General features: G+C 39.9%; 1 protein-coding gene across 3 annotated transcripts in view; it reads left to right on the forward strand.

Annotated features, from left to right (window-relative positions):
• The first annotated feature begins 368 nt into the window (after positions 1-368).
• Positions 369-24,591, forward strand: part of CEP85L (centrosomal protein 85 like) — a 146,351-nt gene continuing 122,128 nt past the window's right edge. Inside the window, exon 1 of one of the 3 annotated variants that reach the window (XM_004940276.5) lies at positions 369-7,825. In XM_004940276.5, the coding sequence (XP_004940333.1) occupies positions 7,798-7,825 (28 nt within the window). In that variant the 5' untranslated portion in view covers positions 369-7,797. The remainder of the gene's footprint in view (positions 7,826-24,591) is intronic. The other 2 variants (XM_040697570.2, XM_004940277.5) reach the window with 2 other exon arrangements.

Consider the following 24,591-nt stretch of genomic DNA (forward strand, 5'->3'; position numbering starts at 1 on the left):
CGACCAAGAGGCTGTAAAAGGTCAATTTAGCCTTTGGTAAAGACATAGAATACATCTCCTGATAAGATCAATAATAAATGATAGGACATCCAGGATGCTTTTCATTTTTAGGTTTCAGAGCATTTCATAGAGGTATTACTGTTCCAAGCATAGAGCTACTATTAGGAGTAATCAAGCCTTTTCACAGACATATTTCATGTAGATCTTTGTTAAAAGAACTTCTCTCCACACACAGTTTGTTTAAAATTTACATGTAAAGTGCAAGGAGGGGAGGTGGCAGTTGCTTGTAGCTCACCAATCCAGTGCTGGCTGCCTTTGCACTTTGCAGCTGGTGGTTTAAGCTGCAGGCACGCAGCTTACCCCTAATTACCACAATTTCCTGTTGAACTCATTTGAAAAGAGTGTTCCTGGGGAAGTTATGAAGACAGCAAGTAAGTTTCTGCCTTAATTTCTGTATGTATGATTAAGAGTGCTGTCTTATTTGTGCCAGTTGCAGCTTATCTACAGTGTTTCTCAGACTGTGATGTCTTTTGGGGGGGCAAGAAGACTTGTGCTTCCATGTAACATATGGGCAGATTGGGGTTTTCAGCAGTCCTGTCAGTATGTTGCTCAGGATCAGCTGTGGAAGGATAAAGGCAACTCGTGCTGAAACTGTGAGGAAAGCAGCTTAAATATTCAGTTGCAAGATGCTGCTGCAGTTGAGATGTCACATAAGAAAATATAACCACTAGTAAATCTACTGTATGACTGTAAGCGTTCCTTAAAGGTAGTAAATGAAAGAAGAAAAAAGAAGAAAGTATTTCACATGTTCAAACCAGCATGTATTTTAAATTACTAAACTATTTATGTCTTCAGATGGACTTCTCCAGCCTTATGTAGCACAAGCTGGAGACCTCCCTTTATGTTCACAAAACAGATTTTTCAATAGAAAGGATATTTGTACATTTTTTGCTAGCAGTCATGGCTTCCTGCCTTTGTTAGGGGAAACACAGTGGAGGGAAGCAGCAACCTAGCTGTCTGTCTGATGCACAGATAACCTGCTCTGGGTGCATGGTTACTGTACAGCTTGCGGCACAGATAGGACTGGTTTGACTTTGCCTGCAGCGTCTGTCATGACAGGAGTTGAACTGTTAGTTAGAGCTCAAATGTGTACAAAGAACTAAATATAGCTCTCAAATAAAGGGATTATCCAGAGAGAATACTAGGTGCTGTACTTTTTTCTGGGCACACAGTTTGTGTAAGGAAATGTTGTGGGAAAGTCTGGGTTGCTAGGCAGTTGTTTTACTATGGGAACTTAGCCAATGCAGAGCAAGTCATAAAGACTGTTCTTTTCAGGCCACTTAACAGCAGAGAGCCTCAGTAGCTTCTTTGCACTCAGTTTTCCTCACTGTCTGAACATTTAGGAAACCTTTTATGTCAAAACCCCTCACTCTTACAGCTGATAAAATACCTGCTAGTCTCTTTTCTCCCTTCATCCAAAAAGTTTCCCTATTTTAACGCGTCTCTGATCTTCAGTTTTTAAATTTCAGCTTACGCAAAACTTCAATCATCACTTCTGGAAAAAGTGAGATTGAGAAAATGCAAGAAAGCTGCTAACCTGAAAACTAAAAAATGCAAGAAAATGAAAGTCGGAATTCTTACAGTTCAGTGTGTGAAACAAATAAATGAGAAAATAATTTATTTATCTGTATGCTCATCAGTGACTCTTTGAGTTTCTTTGTTGGCACTCTCATTTTAAAAATTAACTCTGCCTAAAGTTAAGCAAACTAGAATACTATCCTAAACAGTTACACCAACTTAAAACCTCAGTAACTGGATGTGCAGTGGCTTATGAAGGCACAAAAAGATTCCTGTAGTTCATATGAAGAACCACGGGATCCAGACTCTTATGAAGGCAGTAATAGGAACTGATTTCCATTTCCATTTCTTAGTTAAAGTGAGAGAAAAGTGTAGCCCTTGGGCATTGCTCTGCATGTCAGTGAACTGTGCAAGGCAATCTTAGGTACTTCAGTTACGGGATTAGAAATTCAACTCCAGACAGTGGGATGCCAGAGAGCTGTTCTCCAGGAGTTACTGATACTGTACCAGCACTCTGACTCTGATTTAAAGAAGAAAGAGGATATTTTTCAATACTAGTTTGGCTCCATTGGATCCTGTGATTCTGCAAAAGGGTTGGTGTCAGAGAGACTACAGTGAGAACAGGCACTGATGGGCCTCACCACTGCCAGCAGGGCCTAGAGGCCAGAGAAGTGTGGAGAAAAGGATTTTGCATTCTGAGTCACCTTCCCGGTGTTGTGTGACAAATTTTAATTTAAAGGATTATTGTAGTTTAGTCTTAGCAGTGCCAGCCCAAATCTCTATGTGTGCCGAGCTTGGCAACGATGGGAATGGTTTGCCATCAGTGCTTAGGAGGAGGATGAGTTTCACGTAAAGGGAACCTCTCAGTCCTGCTGCCTGCAATGCACAAGCTCTTTGGTGGCTTGAGAAACCAGAAGCTTGGTGTCATCTTTCACAGTTATTACAAGTGCCTGCCTTCATTTGTTTTGACATACCTGCTTTAATATTTCTTAAAGCGTGGATAGAACATTATGGCCTCGTTTCGGCTCATGTTTGTTAGTTTCATTTTTAGTTTGCATTTTAGCAGAATATAAAACCGTATTTTGTTCATACACTAGTTCAGTGTCTTTCTTACTGTACTTCATAAATAAGTCAGTGTACAGGGTTGTATTACAGAAGCTCTACTAGCTGATAAATAATGCATTTGGCTAGCCATACGATTCTGTGCTTGTCTGTCTGCCCAGTGCTCATCTAATTCACGACATGTTTATTTAATGATAAAGTGTGTAAGTTGAGATTAGATTTTTTGTTGTACCTCTCATAAAACTCATGCATGTTCTGAACTAGATGCTTCTGCAGTGTTTACACAGAGTAATATTATATAAAGAAAAAAATATTTATTTATTTCTTGTCTAATACCTCTGAGTTTTGCTTTTCTATTATTAATTTTTCTACAAAGTAATGAAATTGATTTGATAAGCAGTGTGTTCACCTAAGCCCAGGTGACTGCCACATGCAGGTTCCCTTTTTAAAGATCTTCAGAAGGTATTAGGGCATCTCAGGGGATGGCTATTCTGTGTCCATCGTGTACTTAACATATGTGAAATCCTCTCATATTGTCTGCATGATTCAGGAAATTGAGTGGGTCTGTTATGAGGCAAGGGTCTGAAGAGCAGTTTGCAGGAAATGTATGTGTATTGATATTAGAAGATACCTCGGCCTGTGAAAAGGCAGTGGGATACTGAAGAGTCACATGCATAATGAGCAGGGAAACCCTTACAAGCATAGCAAAAAACTTGAGCAAACAGCTAAAGTGAAAATAAACCAATCTGTCAGGACCTTTGAAATTGCAGAATTATCTTTGGATATTCAAGCTGAAAGAGGTATTCAAAATAATGAGGACTAAGAAGGAAGTATTGCCAGGCAGGCTTGAGATTATCAATGCTGAGTCTTTGATGGTCTCAGGAAAATATTTAAAATATTCACAATTTATCCAGCATTCAAAATATAGACCTTTACATGCATGATAATGATGAGGATTGCATTTTACTGGAGGAAGTCAAGAGCACTGGCCAGAAGTCTCAGGAAAACAAAGTCTAGAGAGTACATAGCTCTGCGCAAGATGATGCATAGAAGGAGGACCTGTTCAGAAAGTCACGTGTTATGTAATACACAGAAAGAAAAAACGATTCTTAAATAAAGAATGAGGAAAGTCAGTTCTGCAGATAGTGCCTAAGAAAGGTGAGCCGTTAAGCTGCACAAGTTACCATAAGATGGCTGCTCAGTGAGATTAAGTCCTTCTCAACAGAGAAGCCTATCTGCAAATAGGCTGCTGCTCCATGTCTGGAGCTGACAGGACTTTGAAGCTGATTGATCTGCTTTAGCAAAGTACTTCACTTGGGAGTTCATAACGTCTTTTTCTGGGATCACTGGAGGTAGGTAGTGTTGACTCCCAGAAACTTCTCAGATGTTATGAGGTCAGTGCTCTTAATGAGCAGCCCAGACCAGGCAACCAGTATGAGGTGAAAACTTGCAGTAGATAGGATATCTGTTATCTCTCAGTGCTTTCCTAGCCTTCATTGAGAAGCTCATAAATGGAGTAATGATGGCAGAAAGGATCTCTTGTGCAAAAAAAAAAAAAAAGAGAGAATGTAGATTTGAAAAGGAAAGTCAACAGCTTCTTCAGGCTGATGTGTTACTTGGCCTGCTTATCAGTGCATTCAGGGCATGGCAAAAACAGTGGCCTTCTGCCAAGGAGATAAAGAGAATTATGTGGATATTAAGGGCAGTGGCAGGGCTGATGGGCATCACTTTCCATCTTATGGGAGCTTCTTCACATAGGTTAGCAATTATTAAAAGAAATCATGAGGAACTGTGCAGCAAAGGTGGTCTTGTCTTATGCAAGGCCTACACAGAGGGAGATATCAATAATTTTTAACTTCTGATTTACAAAACCCTTAGGAATATCCAGGAAGTATTATGTAGAAAACCAAGTTTCATTGTCAGTGAATTACTGAAGTTTTGTGAGCAGTGCTGAGAGAGTAGAAAAGGGGTTTAAAGAAAAAGACAGACAGTGTGTCATATATTGCAGTTTAGGCCCCCCTCTAAATGACAGTATCGCGTCTGTTTAATTCATCAGTTCTCCCTGGCACTGTAAATAAAGTTGATCCAATAAAATAGTTCTATCATTTGTTTTGAATCTAAAAATGTTGCTACTGAAGTTTTTAAAGAGAAAATATTTTCCAATGTGCATCACTGTTACCTAAATTGGGGCTGGACTATGCAGAGCCTTCATCATTCTCTCAGTCATGTCAGGCATTGGTTATACCTCCATCTCCTTTTCAAGAGTCTGCCAGGAGGCAAAGGATTGTATTTGGAGATGATTGCATCTACTGCTGACTCCGATGGAAATATAGTAGCATTATCTTTGAATTGATCATGAATCTGGAGATTTATGATCCCTGAGGTTCCTACCAACCCGGGCTGTTCTGTGTTCTATCTTTAAAGTGTAGATGGGCTGTGTGGATGGAAGGCATTTGTTAAAACATTCCTCTGCCTTGTTTAATTAATTTGTATTGCTTAGAGTCTTCATAGTTTAATTTTTCCAACAGTTATCCTTAGATTTATGGGTATCAGAGTGGTGCCACCCCGTGAGCATTTTTTGGAATAGTCTGTGTAGTGATGTCTTGTGGGGAACAAGGATATAAGGTACTGAAATCTTAGCAGCCCTCATATAAGCCAAAGCCTTTTCTATGAAGTTCTTAAATGTGTGTCAATAAAGTGTCCATAAAGGATATTGATAGGAGGAATGTATACTGAGGTGAAATGCACAGGGGACAAGCATTTGTAAGGCAAAGATCTCAGTAAAAGCTGTAAGTAATAAGTAGATGTAATTACCTGCCTCATATGCTCTTCCCCTTTTTAAATCCCTCTGATAGCAAAAGTTTAGTTTTGTCCATTACCACATACATTCATAGCTGCTTCCTGCTTATGAATCCAGTAAACATGTCTGTCAAATGCTGATGATGCATTTCTGCTCTCATATCCTCCTGTGCACATGTGTATGTCACACAAATGCCAGATAGCTGTATTCTGGTGAATCTTTTGAGATAAAAGAAACAGGAGTTTCCCAAGGGGAACGATGAAGCAAATGGCTCAGGGAACTGGTGTCTAAAGTTTGAGATGACAATAAAAATTAAGGAACTGAAGCTATGGGGATGCAAAGAGTTTTCAGAAAATAAAAAACTGAACCTCAGTCTCTGAGCGCAGCTTTCAAGAACTAATGATTTCCTTCCCCCAGTCCTCCCAGCACATATGTACATCTTTTCCTCAAAATAACAAATTATGATGACTACAGTGCTGAGGGAGAGCCAAAGGACTTGCTAATATATATTCTGTATACCAGTGGTGACTATGTCATACAGAAAAAATGCATGGGATTTTTTTCCACATTTTTAATAGCAATAAACAACAGAGGTCAGGAAGGACATTTCCTAAGGATTTATTGACTGTTTTGAGTTAATATCCTTCATCTTACTTATGAACCAGCATTTGCTTCTATTTCACTATCAAGCTGCGGTGAACATCCTGCAGCTTGACACCATTTCCTACATAACAGCAATGCAAATCAGTAGAAATGGTATTCAAAAAGTGGGTGGAAACACTGCTGTACACATTAAATGCATGCTTTGTGCAAGAATAAGTCAGCACAGGACCACACTAGTTCTCGTGGGATGCAACACTGCTCTTTCTTTGACATTCAGGGAAACTGACCAGTTCTACCTCTCTGCCATGCAGTAGCCTCACTGCCCACAGCCAAATGGAGCAGGTAGCATTAATACAGCAGTGCCTCAAGATGTTGTGGCATAGGCGTGGGGCCTCCTGTGTCACTGTTTTGTCCCCTTCTAATATCCAGCCTTAAAATGTACTAGATAAATGCACCATCTTTGACGAGCCCCCGAATGAAACTGTGTTTCCTTTCTGAGAAATTAGAGGCAGAGAATAAGTGCAGCATAAGAACTGTCTCAGGGAAAGCACAGATGGAATCTGACAAAGGAGAACCATGGAAACTTTATAAATAAAGGCAGAATTGTTTATAAATATTTTCCCTTTTTGAGTGTGGGTGTGAGAAGTTGCATTATTTGAATGCACTTTTCTCTCACCACATGTTTTTACCCTCAGTGCTGCATGAGGCTCCTATGGAAACAGGCAGCAGTAATACCATCACCATGTGCCCACCAGCTGTCCCTGCAGGGAGTGCAGCGCTGCTGGGGCACCCGCCAGAACCTGGGATAAACCTGCAGAGGAAGCTGAGCTGTGAGCTGAGCACTGCCTCGCTCTGCCTTGCAGCCAAGCTGGGGAACTCTGGCAGCCCTCTGCTAACATGACTTCGCTCTCAGCAACCAAACCAGGCCTCTTCCTGCTGCCAGCCACTTTGTAGTTACCCTCCTGTTGCTCAAGTGGTTGCAACTGGAGCTTTCAGCACATAATTCAAAGCTTGGGTGACATGGAGGGTGTTACGGTTTCACGTAGTAGAACTTATTCCTACTTGAATTTACAAAACAAAGCATTACAAGCAGTTATGCAAAAAAAAAACCAACAACCTTAAAAGAGCTTTGCTTTCAAACTGAGAGGTGGTTTTATTCCTGTGGTGTCTTGCATTCTTTACAAGCACACCTTTGGATTTCATATGAACTGCCTCGCACCTTGGAATTGTGCAGTCCACTTTCAGTGACTCAGCTTCCCAAAGTGCTGGCCACAAAGCTAAGCCCTGGAGAGGGCAGAAGAACAGGGTACACAGGGCTGAGCAGGTGTGCAGGGCCAGGCAGCACAGCATGGCATGGCACAATATGCCACAGCGCAGCATGGCATGGCTTGGCACAGCATGGCATAGCATAGCACAGCATGGCACAGCATGGAATGGCACAGTATGACCTGGCATGGTGTGGCACACGCAGCACAATGAAGCAGAACACCAGCACAGAGGTCACATAGCAACAGGAAGCTGCAGCAAAGGGAATTCTCCTCGGAGCAATCATGCAAACAGCACTGGCAGTGTGAAGGTGAGCCAGAGGGTGAAGGCACGATCCTCAAAGAGGTCATAAAAGTAGAAAGAGGAGGAAGCTGAAAGGAGACTGTCGTTATCTGGAGAAGGAAAGGACATGGGGAAGCAATGCAGGCTCATGAGAGAAAGTGAGCAGAGTAACAATACGCAGAATTAGTCTCCAAACAACACAAGCTATGTGCCCAATGACAGGAGTGCTGGTAGGTACGTGAATATTTCTAGCACTTATTTCTGATAGCTTTTAATATATAATTCTAAAAGCATAATAGTATGGTTTTACTGCATTATTATTTAAAAGGCTTTTTTTTTTTTCCTTTATCAGCACAGTATTAAAATAAGAATAGTAATATGTATTTAAATCATTTGTTTTGGAAATCTACTTTACATGTGTGTAATAAACACTTGGTGAGGTTCTACAGACACAGAGTAGCAGAAAACTTCTGCTTTGAAAATTTTGCAGAGCAAAGGAACGTGGCACAGCCTGGGAGATAACAATAGCCCTTAGCACCGTCCTTCTGCTTTATTCTCCTCTTATTCTCTGCTCTTCAACCTGAGAAGCAGTGCTGTGTTCCAACAGCCACACATTCCTCGCTGGGCCCTGTGGGCTGGCAGTGGTGTTAGTGAGGAGGAGGCCTGGGCTGCGGCATGGAGCATTCATCTCATCCTCCTCCCGCGAAGCCAGAAATGGGTGAAATGCCATGACTTAGGTGACAGGAAAGCCGCATATCCTGAATTAAAATCTGTGATGAAATAGAGTTCTGAAAGCTTGGCGCAGCATCCCTGTGTGTCTTCCAGGACCGTCCTGCCTGGTTGCTCTGTTTGTGGCTCCAGCCAGACCAAACATCCACTCATATTTTCCTCAGTTTTATGAATGATTTCCTGGAATTTTCTATTAGTTACATCAGGAGGAAGAAGCATTTGACAAGACTTACATCAAAAATAATGAAGTTTGCTAAACTGGAAATCCCTTTATTTGTGTAACTGTAGTGACCATAGGGCGGTTCAGGAGGAACTCAGGAGGCACGCAGAGATCGGGCTGCTGTGTTGGGGCCAGGGCTAGGGCAGTCCCCAGGCTGTGGTAAGTTCTGAAGAAGAAGGAAAGTGGGTGACTGAACTGAGGAGCAGGGCTTGGCACCAGAGCCACAGGGCAGAACATCCAGCTTTTGTGCAGAAACCGGGATGGAGGGCCCAGTCTGGAGAAGAGATGAGCACTGATCCTCATGTGGGTTATTGGGGTGCGGTGCCTCCCTCTCCTGTTCCCAGCTGTTAAGCTGTTAGTTCTTCTACTTTAAATACTGCTGAAGCAGAAAAGGAACAGCAGGCTGTACCAACTCAAATAGTTTCTAGCTCAGCTTGTACATTAACACATAGAAAATATATGTGTGTGTTTAGCTGAGATGTGAATATACAGTTTATTAGCAACTTTGTACTATATTCCCATAATATTTTCTTAGTATACAAAGGTGAGGTATGTTTTTTTCCGTGGTACTCAAGAAGCAATTTGTGTTTTGGCTGGACGAATCTGCCATGGGTATTTACTAAGCCCTGCTTGCTTCTTGTATGTCAAGGAGCTTTTGGCACATGCTACTGGAAGCTGAGGAAGTAACTGAAGCCAAATGATGAGCTGAGAGGCATCTTTCTTTGGTCTATTCTTTGTTCAGCCTAAACTCCTGTATTTGTAGGACGTGCAGAGTTATCTGCAAATCCAAGCATTGAGAAGTCAAGAATGTTGCTGTGAGGGCAGCCAGTACCTTTTCCTGAGCTATGAGAGAGCCAGAGCTTGGGGGGTTGCTCAGAGGGAGCAGTTCTAAGGGAATAAACAAGCATCCCAGACAGTTCCTTGTGTTGGAACTATGGAAGCTATGGAAGAGATGTAAAGATGAGCTTGTTGTTCTAGTCAAGGCTATCAATGCAGAAATAATTAATCTGTGTTTAATTAGTAGATCATATCTACAGAAAGGTATGTTCTATGGTCCAATATCTTCCTGTGGTATTTAAATGGTAAAACCAAACTAAATAGTTTGGTAAAAGTGAATGCTGAGGCGAAGAGGTAAAAACATACATGGTGTACATGGGCTTGTAGAAGAATGATTTTAATTTGACATTAAAAAAAAAAAAAAAGAATGAAAAGGACTTAATATTATTATCAGAGGTTGTTAAATGACACTTGACCAACCTGTCATTGATCAAGTGCCACATTTTAAGTTCTTGTTAAACAAGCTGTTTGCTTCTCTATAGCCTTACAATTATAAAAGTCACCTTTTTATTAAAAAATAATCTTAAAAAGAACATTGTTTGCAATTAATGGTAGCTCTCTAGCAGCCAGCCAGCCAGGAATAAACTCTGATGTCATGCAAGGTGTCATTTGCAAGGTCATGTTATGAGAAATATGCCTTTTCACAGGATAATTTTCCTGCTGATACATACATACTCTGACATTTAAGAAAAAATACACTTCAAGGCAAAGGAAGCGTGTTCATGTTTTCAGCAAATAACCAAATATTTCTATAGTAATGTATAATCGTTTGCTTTGGGGGGAAGTCTTAAATTATATCAACTCTTTTTCCTTCTTCTGAATGACTTAATTGTAGTGAAGGTGAAGTGTTTTACACATTAGCTGCTGGTGAAGCTGTGAGTAGGTTGCTTTCCGTGCTATTACAAACCACCTCCTGAATGATGCCCTTCGGTTAAAAAGCATGAGGTTATCTAGAGTGTTACCTTATTCAACCTGTATATATATCCTTATAACACTATCTGAAGCTACAACAGCTGGGGAGAAGAGACTTCCTGCTATCTCTGTCCTTAGAAGTCTCTCCACTAGCGTGTTCATCCCTTCATGTATATTTGCCCTATTGGCTTCCCATTCTGGTTTTTGTCAGTGTTGGAAATGCATCTGTATTTGACTTGGTCCTTTTTAACAGCCTGCTGTGGGCTTTATCATTTAACTTCTCAGAAGGAACTGTGATATTGAATGCTTCCAGGAAGGGGACATCCACAACTTTGCTGGGTAACCTGTTCCAGTGTCTCACCACCCTCACAGTAAAGAATTTCTTCCTAATATCTAGTCTAAATATACCCTCTTCCAGTTTAAAACCATTTTCCCTTGTCTGGTTGTTACATGCCCTTATAAATCTGAGCACCATTCCTGCTGAATGCCCAGTGTATCTTGGGTCCTCACACTGGCAGATGTGAGGGTACTCAGATCAAGTTCCTAGTTCCTCACAGGGGAAGTGTGACTGAAACATGCATTACAGTGTCTGTGGACCCACTGCCAGGTAAAAAATTATAGAATCATAGAATTCTTTGAGTTGGAAGGGATCTAAAATGTCACCTAGTCCAACTCCCTTGCAGTGAATAGAGACACCTACAGCTTGATCAAATTGCTCAGAGCCCCATCCAGCCTGACTTTGAATGTCTCCAAGGACAAATCTACCACCTCTCTGGGAAAACTGTTCCAGTGCCTCACTATCTTTATTTTAAAAGAATTCTTTATATCCAACCTAAATTCCTCTCTTTTAGTTTGAAACCATTTCTCTTTGTCCAACAGACAACAGACACTACTAAAGAATCTGTCCCCTTCTTTTCCTAGGTCCCCTTTAGATACTGAAAAGACACTATCAGATTTCCCTGGAGTCTTCTCCAGGCTGAACAGCCCCAGCTCTTTTGGCCTGTCCTCATAGGAGAGGCATTCCATCCCTCGAAGCATTTTTACAGCCCTCCTCTGAATGTGCTCCGACAGGTCTATGTCTGTCCCATACTGAAGGCTCCACATTTGGATGCAGTACTCCAGGTGAGGCCTTACCAGCTCAGAATAGAAGGGCAGGATCACCTCCCTCAGCCTGCTGGCCAGACTTCTTTTGATGCAGCCCAGGATACGACGGGCTTCCTGGGCTGCAAGGGCACATTGCTGGCTCATGTCCAGCCTGCCATCCACCAGTACCAGCAAGTCGGCAGGGCTATGCTCTACCCTTTCATCCCCCAGCTTGTATTGATAGTGGGGGTTGCCTTGACCCAGGTGCAAGACCATGTACTTGGATTTGTTGAACTTTGTGAGGTTCTCCTGGATCCACTGTTCAAGTCTGTTTACACCTGGATGGCATTCTGTCCATTCAGTCTGTCGACTGCATCACACAGACTGGTGCCATCCACAAACTTGCGGAGGGTGCACTCGATCCCACTGCTGAAGTAAGTGATAAAGATATTAAAGAGAACTGCCCCCAGTACAGACCCCTGCAGAACACCACTTGTCACTGATCTCCATCCAAACACTGAGTCATTGACCACCACTCTCTGGGTATGGAGTTATTCCTATCCACTCATTCTATTCCTCAACCTAAAGCAACATGACAGCTCACTGAAAGCTGACTCAGTATTAGTAGAAGAAAAAAATACTAAACTCCACTGACTTTAAGCAGGGTTGGTTTTTTTGAGGATGAATTTTGGCTTTCTCTCAAATATGTGAGTATCAGTTTCACCTTTGTGGTGAGGACATATTTCTTGTTCCATGACTCCGTAATGCGGTGCAGGAAATGGTAAGGCTAAATTATAATTCTACAAGGCACAAGCAGAATATGGCTCTGTGATTTCAATTGTGCTTTGTTTCCATTATGCAGATACTATATGCAATTTGGAAAAAAAGAAAAAAAAGGAAAAAAAAGAAAAAAAAAGACTCAATATACAAGAGCATAAAATAATATCTATAGGAGAAAAAAATGAAAAATCCAACATTGCTTAATATACAAAATGTTTTTAATGTTTCCTTTCTGAAAAGAGCCTTTAAAAGCAGTGAATTCTTCATGTTGAGATTACAGTAACTAGTTCTTTTTATGTAGGGCACTTTAGAGTAGGATTTACAAGTATTTTACTCTATTTTGTTGTCTTTACCTTCTTAATTTGTTGTATCTTCTTGTGGTCTGCTGGCAAGGCCTCTGGAGAGTTGGAAGTTCTCCAGAGGAGTCTGACTTATTAAGCTATTATTATTTGGCCTAATTTAGATCCCAGGGTTTGTTTGGTCTTTCTTTTGGCTCTTAGATAACAGAAAACACTTTCACAGTCTCAGATCACATAGAGGAGTTGGTAGGGCACTTCATGCTTCATAATGAAACATAACTTCTGTGTTGCTGAGGAAGCAAAGGCTGCAGGAGTGGAAGATTTCCAGTACAGGTGATCCATTTTCTGTAGGAGCTGGCCAAGTGAAATATTTGAACCTAAAAGGGAAACCCTGCATTAGTGCTTAGAGTGGTTACAGGAACTGTGAGCTACTTCAACAGAGAAAAAAAATAATAAAATATGGAAGTCATAGAAGAAAAATCACATTTGGATTTGCAAGGTTTACGTAGAGGTCTGGTTCAAAACGTTCACAGAAATCTCTGGATCTTGAACATAAGCCTTAGCTCATTTCATAACTAAGAATGATGTAAAATGAAAAACAAACAAACAAACAACAACAACAACAACAAAACCAACCATAAAGCTAGTGATGGAAGATAGGCATAACCCACTTAAAAAGCGCATCCTGAGATGCTTGTGCGGCTTTTCCTAGACAGGACTTACAGAGACTTACTGCTTTTGAGCAGTCTTCAGCCTTTGTCTGCTGCTGGAGCCAGTGCACATTCTGCAGCTGGGAGTCTTCTCATTGATTTGTTCCCCTAAAGGGCTCTCAATCTGGCAGTGGAAGCAAAAGATAAAATGACAGGAAGGTTTTGTTCAGTGCTCTTATTTTCAGAGATGCATTAGGCTGTGCAAAATTAAAAGGCGTAGGATTTCCTGTTTCTGTTCTAATGTTTTTACAGTGTGCAAATATGGGAGGTGCATATACCTCTGGTCGTATTTCCTGCAGAAGCACCATGAAGCAGACAGATAAAATAAATGAAGCAGCTAATTAATTCAGGAGTGTTATCTGAAGGTAGAGCTGAACAACATGAGTGACTGTTAAATTCATTGCCAAATAAAATAGCTTTTGTGAGTGCCCTAGAAAAAAATAATAATGAACATGTTCGTACCATATTTCTTTTCTATGTATGTTTTAATATCTTGCTACAGAGGCAAGATTTATCTTTGAGTATTTTCCATTTGCTCTCTAATCTTACCATTAGTCTGTGCACAGATATTTCTTTCCAGACGTGCTTTTTCTTCCTAGTGCTTAAAGCAAAAAGCAGTAAAAAATGCCCTTCATCCTGGGAAAATTTACTGTGATAAGCAGTTCTTGGGCCAGACTGGCTTGAGAGATGACATGTAGCCGTCCTGTCTCTGGAGGAGTGGACAGTGTTCCTGGGCATTTCCTGGTGCATGGAGAGTTTGTCTCCTTTCAGAAAGCCTACTGCTCTCTCTGAGGGTAAAAGTTGCACTGCTTTTGGCTGGACACCTTGCTCCTTCAAAGTGGCTCTCTGCCATCTGGCAGGATCAGTGCCTGCATGTTTGCTGGTAGGACTTTCAGGCAGAAAAACTGCTCGATGCACAGGAATCGAGGCTTACTGCAGCAATACGTCCGTTTTGCTTGCACGTTTGGCAAACAAGCATGCAGAGAGGCAGATTGGCTGAGGGGTGACTTCACACCTGCTGTCTCGTGCACTGCCAGGCCACCCCAGCTACATGTGGTCCCCAGGCAGGTCAGGTAGGCGAATGCCCACTGAGGTGTGAGCCCAGGGAGGCAGCCTTGAGGGATCTCTGGGGCCAGGGACTTCAGTCAGGCTTTTCAAGACACAATGGAACAAGTCAGCTGTTTGGAGATCCAGGGATCTGCCTGAGAATGAGCTCAAATCTAAATGTTGCTTGATTTATTCCTCCCAGGAAAAAAAAAAACTCATTATTTTCCCAGTGATTAGGCACTAATAAGGGCACTAGTAACTCCAGTTTAGGAATGAGAGTGTGATATTCTAAATTTAGTCTAGTCCTGAGCATACAATGCTTTCTATCAGTTCCTTGATAACCCATCATGAATTACACAGTGATTTGTTGAGCTGGGATATATGCAACGATTTCTCTGGTAAAGCAAGCCAGGAGAATTTATCTGACACTTTTCAGAACAACTAGGAGTGGTGTGTCATTGGAGATTCATTCAGCTTTGTGCAATCTCTGTTCAGTTTGTGAAATGGGCAGATATGGTTTTTAAAATAATTTTATTTTCTTAGACTTAACACTGCGCTGGAAATGCTGTTTGTGTAAATAAGTTTACTTTTCATGTAAATGTCTAAGAGAAGGAGGTTTCTTGATGTTGGTTCTTTGTTTAATTGTATGAATGTCAATCTAAATACTATATGAAATTTACTGAAAACAGAAAGCCATAAAACCATCATATGTGGTGCTTGCCTACATGTGTCATGGTTGGGTATGGTGTGGAGAACGTTAACAAAGCAGGTGGTTTACATCAGATGACTTTCTGATGGTGCAAAGGAGGCAAACTAGGCCCTGCTGGCCCTATCGTTCATGCTTTGCATCACCTGATGTCATTTTCTCTGATGCATCTCTCTCCTCTCTGTAGTATCTCTGGGACCTTCACTGCAGTTGCCTATTCATGCTGCACTCGACAGATAGCTAAGTGAATAGAAGTGCACTGCCCAAAAGAGCAGCTTACAATGGCTTTCCATTAATATTCCTTTCCTCTTTTTGGAGAGTTCTAGGGGTGAAAACCCATCAAGTCTGGAATCTGTTACATATTAAGTAGTTGTTACCGCACAGACATGTCAATATTGATGGAAGGTCCTGTTACGTGATGGAGCTTTCAAAATAATATCAACTCTCTGGTGGAAATCAGGCTAACATATTATACATTACGCTTAGGAGGCCAGTGGGTATGTGCAATGGCAACATCCTTTGTTCAGTGACCTGGAACCTGATTTGTAAATGCATTTGTCTGGGTTTACATTCATGTGCATTCTTTGCAGTGTTTAGTACTCAGACAAACAAATTTAATGAAATAAGGAGAGAAAAAAGAGGAGAAAATTACCTACAATCTTCCCTTCTAGTCTTGCTATCTTTGAACCTAAATTTCCTTGTTCACTCCTTTTGTTAACAGCCCATGAGAAGAGCAAAGCTGCTTGCGCCTTAGCCACTTTCATACAGTATATGTTTTGGAGCAAAATCTTAATTTGCTGATCATTAACAAATCATATCTTGGTCATATGCTGGTATCAGAAAGGATTTAATTAAGCCACACGCAACCAGGCAACTGGTTAAATCCCTGATAAACTCTTTTTCATCTTCTGTTCTTCAGCAGCAGACACAATCCTAGACACAGAGGGCTGCTGCTCTGGGCTGCCGCAGGTGCTCGTTTGTGTGTCTTGCTCACACTCCCAGAATCAAATCCATGTACAACTTTTTGAGAACTTGGGTAGGAATTATTTTTTAGGACAGATTAAGAAAGAATCATGAGTGTTTCACCCTCTTATGTAGCATAAGGCATGCCTAACCAATTCAATGCCTTTGACCCCATTGTTACTGGTATTGGAATTTCTCCAGTTCTGTTTTTGTAGGGCACATAACTTTTAGGAACTGAGATATTTTAGTGTAAGAGAAACCCAAAAGCATGGATAAAATTCCATGTCCTGTAGTATGGATGAACTGAAAATATAGAAATTGATAATTATTCTTGCATTTGACATTCAGCTGTCCCATAATACCTTAGTTACTTGTCTGTGTTCCTATATAGGCAAAATGATAAAAATAAAACCAGACCATTCAGTTTCCAGAGCCATATTCCACAGTCTGGAGCGAGAGGCAAGCCCCACTGCTGAACGTAAGCACCTTAGAGCTGCACTTGTGCAAAGAGCCTGTGTTGACTTCTTGGGATCCAGCCAAACATAGACCACAGACACTGCTCTCAATGAGGTTACAAAAAGTTGAGGAATTTCTGGTTGGGATGACACTGCTTTCTAGATTGTAGACTGTGCCTTCCTCTGCAAACTACAGACCTGCATCTAAATACAAATCACTCAAAACAGTTAATTTTTTTCTCCATACAACCTGGAGACAGACATCCAACTTGCTCTCTTGGATGGAAATTGTATGTTTCCCAAGTAAACCCCAGTTGCATCCTGGGATTTCCTTTGCTGTCAGGAAGTTTTTAATTGGTATGCACTGAAAATCTGGGGCCTGGCAGACTCAGTGTCCATATTCAGTTTTAGATCAGTTTTGACTTTTTTTACTTTTTTTTCTGTGAGAGCTGAGAACGCTGACATTCACTCAGTGTGTTTCCTCTGTGCTGAATTGCCCTGCACTGAATAACTAACAAGAGACCAAGGAACACTGTGAAGATATCTTTTCATTGCTTGTGCTCAGATTTTCTTTTCATTGCCAAGACACAGCATCCATTTCCAGCACTAAATGTCATGCACACAATAGCTCTGCTGTCGGTGTGAAAACCTAACTTAACTGGAGGAGGAGGCATAAAAGATCAGATCACATCCTCTGTGTGCAAAACTGCAATCTGAAGCATGTCTTTAATGGGCGATTCAAAACAGATTGATTAGACAGGATTGTTTCCTAAGGCTTCATTGTCTGCCTGCATCAAATGTGATTTTTTTTGACTTGAACCATCTCTATATGTCTAGGCACTGAAAGTGATAATGGCCCTTACTTGACCAAAAGAAGGTAGGGTAGCATTTGAAGGAAGGTTTGCAGACTGGAGACTTGCCTGCACATTGCTGAGCAGCGGATGGATGAACATAAAGGCATACTGGGGCACTTTGTCTTTATACAGCTCAGAGCAAACAATGTTTCAGATGCCAAGTTTAAGCAGAATAAGAGGTGGCTTTATCTTACCATTTGCATGTGAGGGACATCAAATGAGGATTGTACAGGAGAAAAGAAAGCAGAGCCAGCCAAATCCCAGTGCAAGGCAGCATTGAAAAACAAGCAGTAGGTCAGTCACTGAAACAGGAGTAGGACCCAAATCAGATTCTGAATCTCCACCCTTGCAGTTTGACCTTCACTGCACAGTCTGTAAATTGATTCAGAAACTGTATAAATTCCTCAATACAGAAGTGAATAATTTATGAGAATATTTCTCCAGCTTTATATAGTAGGGTGTACATATAATCTCATTTGAAAAATAATATAACACGCAATGAATAAATGATATGCTCTGACATTTAATGGTGTTTGTAAGATATAAGTCTATTTCTAGTGCAGCGTAGGCTTAAATAGCCAAGTGGTTTTTATAGGAGATAGGCTGCTGCATTCCTTTACAGTTTGCTAATATGTGCTAGTCTGCTGAAGTCAGCCAGCCTTGTGCTGAATAAAGATATGGGACTCTGTTCATGTATAGGAGAATGTGAATAAACCACCGTTCCTTCACTGGAGATCTGTGCATATGTCATGTCTTAAATTGTGAAAAAAAAGAAAACAGAATTCAAACGAATGGATTGTTTTCATTGGTACACTCCTAGGATCCGCACATGCCTTAGTTTACCAAGTTGAAACTTGAAATAGAAATATGTGTAACTGGAAGATCTTTGTGGAGGGTACTGTAAAATTCCAGTTGTGAAACTTAGTTTGTTCTTGTAAAACAGTTTAGTATCTTTGTCTCAAATGCGTTTAAACCATAAATGCTGCTAAGTGTTTCTTTTACTGCTGTTCAGTGCTTTTGGTGTTGCATTAGATTAAGAAGCAGAGGCATGCTGTTGATGGGAATACTGCACGTAATGTTGTTCTGCATAGTCCTTCAGCTGGAAGAACAGAAGCACGAGTTCTCTTTGTATTGGTGAATGCATCAGAGAGATGAGGATACCTAACCATGTAGTGCCATCACAAAGTAGAAAAGGAAGGAAAAAAATAGTCTTTTATGACTGGACTGAAAGTCAGTGGGAAAAAAAATAATAAACCTAAAACAGTAGAGCAAATGTTAATGAGTCTTCCTCTTCAAGATAACTTTGACTTGTGACAAAGCAACTTAAACCAAGCTTCTCTGGCTGTCTTTCTCTGCGGTCATCTGAACAACCCCCAACGTCTGAACTTTTCTAGATGCAGTTGGTGCAGCGTTAGGAGATATTAGACTTTATTCAGAATCCTGCCTTCAATCTCCAAAAATTTAAATTTCACTTAGCTTAGAAAGGTGCTCAGCCAAAGTTTCTGATCCTTTCTTGGATCTTGCTTGTGTAAAACTTACATTCATTTCAGATAAAACAGACTCCTCCTATCTTGTTCCCACACTTCTACTGAGAATCATTTTAGCTGAGATTACTGCTGAATTGGGCCAATGTGCAATAGTTTAGATAGAAGCATGCAGAAAGCCAAGGAATAATTTTCATTTGTAGAATCTAGATCTTCAGTAGGAAAGTATTTTATAGCCAGTTGGACATACATAGACTGTGTGACGCTTGAGTAGTGTTTAACTCCAGAGGGGGATACTATAAGCAGAATTGCAGACCTCTGGCTGTGGCTTCTAATGGAAAGAAGGAGAGATCATGAATGAGGTAACTGAAGTAGCTAAAGTAGGTTACATTAATGCCCACAAGGAAATATGTCCATTATATTTTTTTCCTGTGGCTTTCTATTTTATCTTTCTCATTTAACAAGGACCCATATACAAGGAAGGACAAACTGGGGGAGGGGAACAATTATTTAGGAAATATCCTTTTGCTTTCAGACTAGCTGGATTTTTTCCTCTTTCGTAGAAACCCCTATGCATAGCCAGTGAGCAGTGTCAAATGTTTGGTTTGAATTTCTCTTTGTGTGTTTACTGTCACAAAGAAGATACTGGCTTGTAAGCAAACAGCAGAGCATTGAGCAAGGATGTGTTTTGAAAGACAAGAACAGCTGAGCCTTCTGGAGGCTGTACAGCTTACTGATTATTGTGATCTCCAGGCTGATTTTGCTTTCAGTTACATGTATGTAATTTCTCTGCACATCCGATTCTATAAATTAATGCAAAGAGGAATCAGTATAATGCTGCTCTCCAAACTTCTCTCTCCCTGTTTCTAAACTTGAGAGGAAAATTCTCCAAAATTGCATTTTGTCAGAGTAAAGTTCTCATTCATTCTCCTTTACTCCCTTTCTCTTCTTTCTTTCCTTTCTTGCTTGCTTTCTCTTCCTTTTTCTGTTTCTTTCTTCTTTTTCTTTTTTTTTTCCTTTTTCTTTTTTCCTTTTCTTTTTAAATTTTTTACTTTTTTTTTTCTTTTTCATTTTTCTTTCACTTTCTTGCCTTTTTACCCATTCTCTCCCTTATTCACTTGTTCTTTCTCATTCTTTCTTACATTCTCTCTTTCTAAAGCGACTGCATTCTTCTGGAGGGGGCAAATTACTTTTATGTTTTATTGCCTTCTAAAACATTTTATATGAAGAGAACTCACGACCTAAATGAGCATCTCACAGATGGTTCTTTTGAATCCCTGGGAGTCTAGAAGTTTTCCTGGTTTTGGAACAGGAATGGGCCCCCAAAACAGACTGACTGTCCAGATTACCTGAAAGGAAGCAAGAAAAGAAAGACTAGTTATTCTACTTGCTTATTTGCCTAAACTTTTTGCATCAAAAAAGCTTAAGCAGTTTCTGAACTCACAACTTCTTGAAGAGAACATGAAAACTCAAGAACCTGATACTAATAATTTTGTGAAAAGGCATTACTTGATAATACTGATACGTGTTTCTTTGTAGATCCAGAAAATTATATTTGACTGCTGCTATTTGGTAAGAATTAACAGTGCACTTCCAGCTGTTCAAGAGACAAATGAAAATTCAGGGCCTCCTACCAGGAGCCTGTTTCTTATTTCTGAAAAGCTAACTATGCTTTAATTGTGGTTTAGAAGTTAATGTTACTTCAGAACTGTCTTCTTAATTCCCAGAGCTGCTATTCTACAGATACTGACAACCTCTATACTATATTGCCCGTGACTCTTTGTCACCATCTGCTACATGTCCAAAATCTCATTTAGCACACTACTAACTTGAAGTTCCTTTTTCCTTTTTGGAGACTGAACCACAAGAGCAATCAACCCATCTGTATAGCTACCGGTCAACTAACCCTGCTGTTTTTATTAGAACTCCTTTCAGAGATACTCACCAATACTTCTGTTTATGTCAGCCAAGAGGAATTGTAATTCCTTGGATACATCTTATATCCTTCTCTTTTTTTCCAATGGAAAACATAATCTTCACCAGGCAAGCTGATACTCTGCCAGGCAAGAAAAACACATGGTGTTTGAAAAATTGAACCTGTCTTCAGTAAAAGCCTCTTTTCAAACATGTGACTATTCTTTCTCTATTAGCCAGCTGTACGTATGTAGAATTCAAGTGTTCAGAAAATAGTATTTAAAAGTATCATGAAAACAGTAATTGTAAATTCATTGTATATCTTACCCATTCTTCATTACTTTTTCTTATAGCTATGCACAGTGTAGTTAGTAATCAGACTATTTTGGTTCTCCCTGTAAAATTTTTGAATAATTTCATTTAAATGATTGACTTGAAACTGGTTATTAATAATAATATCACTGTTACAACAATCCATTTTTAACAAAAACTCAGCTTACTAGACTAGGAATCAACAATTCTGCAGGTAATAAGTACATTTAGCACAGTCCTGTAAGGAAGATTTAAATGGGAACACTATGCTGTGTATCACACCCATTTCCCATCCAACAAGTGCTACTGTATGACACTGTGACCTGTTTACAGGGACAGTTCTCTTTTCTGTGCTGTGAAGAAAGCTGAACAAAGTCTTCCACTCTCTAGATAGATCTGTAATAGCGAGCCTGACTGTCAAATCTCAGGAAACTATATGGAGCTAATTTTGTACTTAAAAAGATAACTGATGACCACGAGGGAGGGGCTCATTCAGAAATGTTGGCTTTGTACTTTGCCAAGCAGTCCCACTCTCAGGCAGATTTTGAAAAATATGGGAAGATGAGAGCTTGGGAAACCTGACCCTGAATTCCTTTGGTAAATGCTGTCTTCTGGGACAGTGTGATTAAGTTGTCTAATTAATTGGATAATTTATTCTATGGTCCTACGTGTTTATTTTTTCTGCACTGAATCATTTGAGTTGGTATTGAGGACCATTCAATCAATAAGTTATTTTTCAAGCTTTTTCAAGTGCGTTTGGAGACCCTGCAGATGTATCAAGCTAAGCTTCCATGCACACCAGAGCTATGTGGACCCTAAACCTTTGCCCTTTCCTGCACTGAACTGATAACTCATCTCTGCTCTTTTTGGAGTAAATCAGACCACAGTGCATCATGAGGCTTGCAAGTCTGCATCGTGCTGCTCCATATGGAGTCACCATCATGCAGGGAGGACATGGCACTGTGGGAACATTTGCAGCAACTGAGGTCTGGGTACAGTGACAGTCACTGCGTGGAATGGCAAAAAAGTTTTCTGAGGCCAACTGCAGGTATGGTTGACTGGGACTCTTTGCAGTGCCAAGCGGGAGATTCCATTTCAGTGACTGCTTGCTTGTGTTTTAAATTAATAAATTTTTAGCAATTTAGACTCTTACCATATATTTCAGTTTGAATCCATGTATACAGAAGCATACAATCATTGAATCCTTAGAATTGGAAGGGACCTCTGAAGGCAATCTAGTCCAACTCCCAACTTACATAATTAATGTAAAATTATATTTTAAAATAATACAAAAGATTATACTAAAAAAAAGTGTGGGAAAATTAGAGACTTTATTAGATAGTGAAATACAGTACACGGCCTCTCAAAAAAGATGGTTGGACCTGACTGATTCAATGTGTCTTCCAGATTTGAGTTTTCAGGTTTTATTTGAATTCTATAACTTTTTTAGTGCTTCGGAATTGATCTGGAAATCTTGCAAGGGAAGCCTTGTTCTTAACACTTAATGTGCCTCATGATGCAAAAAAAAAAAAAAAACAACCCAATTTTTTGAAGTTATGTTTTAATACTTCTGTAGAGACAGTTCCCATAATTTAAGCAAGATGCACCAAATGCTAAATATAGACCCTAGTTGTTTTGTTTTGTTTTGTTTCTTTCTGTCTTTGTTTGTTTTTTTACAGAGCCCGGTTTTCTTATCATTTTTATTTTATTATATATTCTTATCAAGGGACTATTCTCCTTAAATCAAAATATGTAAGATCAAGGATAAATAACATTTAGCACAGCATATAGGAAATATTACTGTTTGATTAAGTTCTGCATTTAAAGTTCACTGCACACTATCAGTGTTTTATTTTAGAGTTCTATTATATTCAACTTTCAGAGGTGATACATTATCTTCAAACACAGAAGTAAAAGACAAGTAATATCTGCATGCCTCAATCTATTTATGTTTTTTAAATTGTCTGTTTCTTTTTCATTTCTTTCTCATTTTCCCAATCTATTTCTTAACAGTAGTGGCTGTTTTAAGTAAAGATCCTGTCACTGGGGCTGCTGGGGTTGTATTTCAGGGGGATCATGTAATGCTCACGCAGTGTGTGGTCGGTAGTGTCCTCTAGCAAGGGCTTCCATGAATGAACTGACTCAACAGAGCATTTACTGGAGCAGTTTGCAGATGGGAATCCTGTGAATAACTGTCTCTCGTGCTTTCTTAATATGTCGTCATCCATTTTACCTTCCTGTCCTGATCTTCATGTCCTATTTCAGTGTATCTTTTTGTTCTTTGTACTTTATTTTTTCATGGGAGCATATACATAATGCTGTTTTGCAAGGACATATATAATTCTGAACTGTTAGGTAGGCTGTTTATCTCTTCAGTTAATCCATTTAATTTGGGTGGTTCAGGCTACTTACTCTGTAAATTGATGGTAATCAGTTGTCCTCCAGACTGTAAAGTTGAGAACAAAATGGTCAAAGTATAGAGGATATCTCACAGTAACGTCCTCTATTAATGAGAAAATTAGAATCATGATTGTTCAATTTAATTTTAACTGATGTAAACCAGCCATCCTTATTTAAGAAATTAGAATGGTAGACTGGGGCATTCACTTATGTGCCATTCTTAAAACACAGGATTCCTAAATTAGTGAAATGGTCTGCAAGAATTTAAGCAGTGATACTTACATATTACATACCTTTTATATAGATACATTTAAGGCAACACGCTCATTTACAGACTTAATTTCTTCTTGTTTTCTCTGCGGTCAAAGATCAGGTTGCGTGTTTACTGAATTGCTTCCCATATCAATTTCATCACTCAAGCAATGAGTTATAAGTAGAATACTGGAGAAAGTGCTTACAGCCAAGTTAGAGTCTCAAAGTTACTTTTAGTAAACACTCTTGTCTGCGTTAATTTTAAGTCAGAAGCAAAACAGTCTAAGGGTACTGTGGTGGATTCATGTGTATTTCATTTAATAACTGAGGTCCCGTGAAACAAATCTGATGGGCACTGTAGCCAGTACAAACTAGTACAGTCCACTTCTTCATTTAGGTAATTTTCTACTTTATTTTTTTGTTAACTAGATTTGTTTAAAAGTGTATGCTAATCTACAAGCTTGTCAGTTTAATGTCAGAATGCTATTAAAATAGTGACAGATATGAAGCTCAAGACAGAAGGAAATAGTGTTTTGCAGCCTCAGACATAGGAGAACCAGAGACTGTTCTGTAGGGCTGCCTGTTCTCCACACCAGGATGCTCCCAGCAGTCTCACGGTGGCTGCTGGCCTCTATGTATTGTACAGGGAGTGGGCTGCTTCTGAGATGTTTGCAAGTGACTTGCTGTGTGGGCTTAAAAATGTCCCTTTAAACTGGCTTTTATTCTACCAACATGGAATACCCAGTCATTTCAGGCAAGAAAATCTCACTGCTGAGAGAAAATGAAGTATTATATAATGCAGACAGAACAGTTACAGTGTATAGCAACAAACTGTTGTACAATCAGCACAGCAATTCTTGTAGAATCAGTGTCAGTGCAGAAAAAAAAAAAAATGAGGCTGTGAGGGTCTTCACAAAGTACATTATATTTATAGTTAGACCATGAAATAAATTTTTCCATGTGACTGTTACGTATGGGCATATGACAGCACAGAGCTGACTAAACCGAGCACTGGCACAGCGCTTTCACTTTACTGAAATTTC

Source organism: Gallus gallus, chromosome 3, assembly GCF_016699485.2.
Source record: "Gallus gallus isolate bGalGal1 chromosome 3, bGalGal1.mat.broiler.GRCg7b, whole genome shotgun sequence".
NCBI lineage: Eukaryota > Metazoa > Chordata > Aves > Galliformes > Phasianidae > Gallus > Gallus gallus.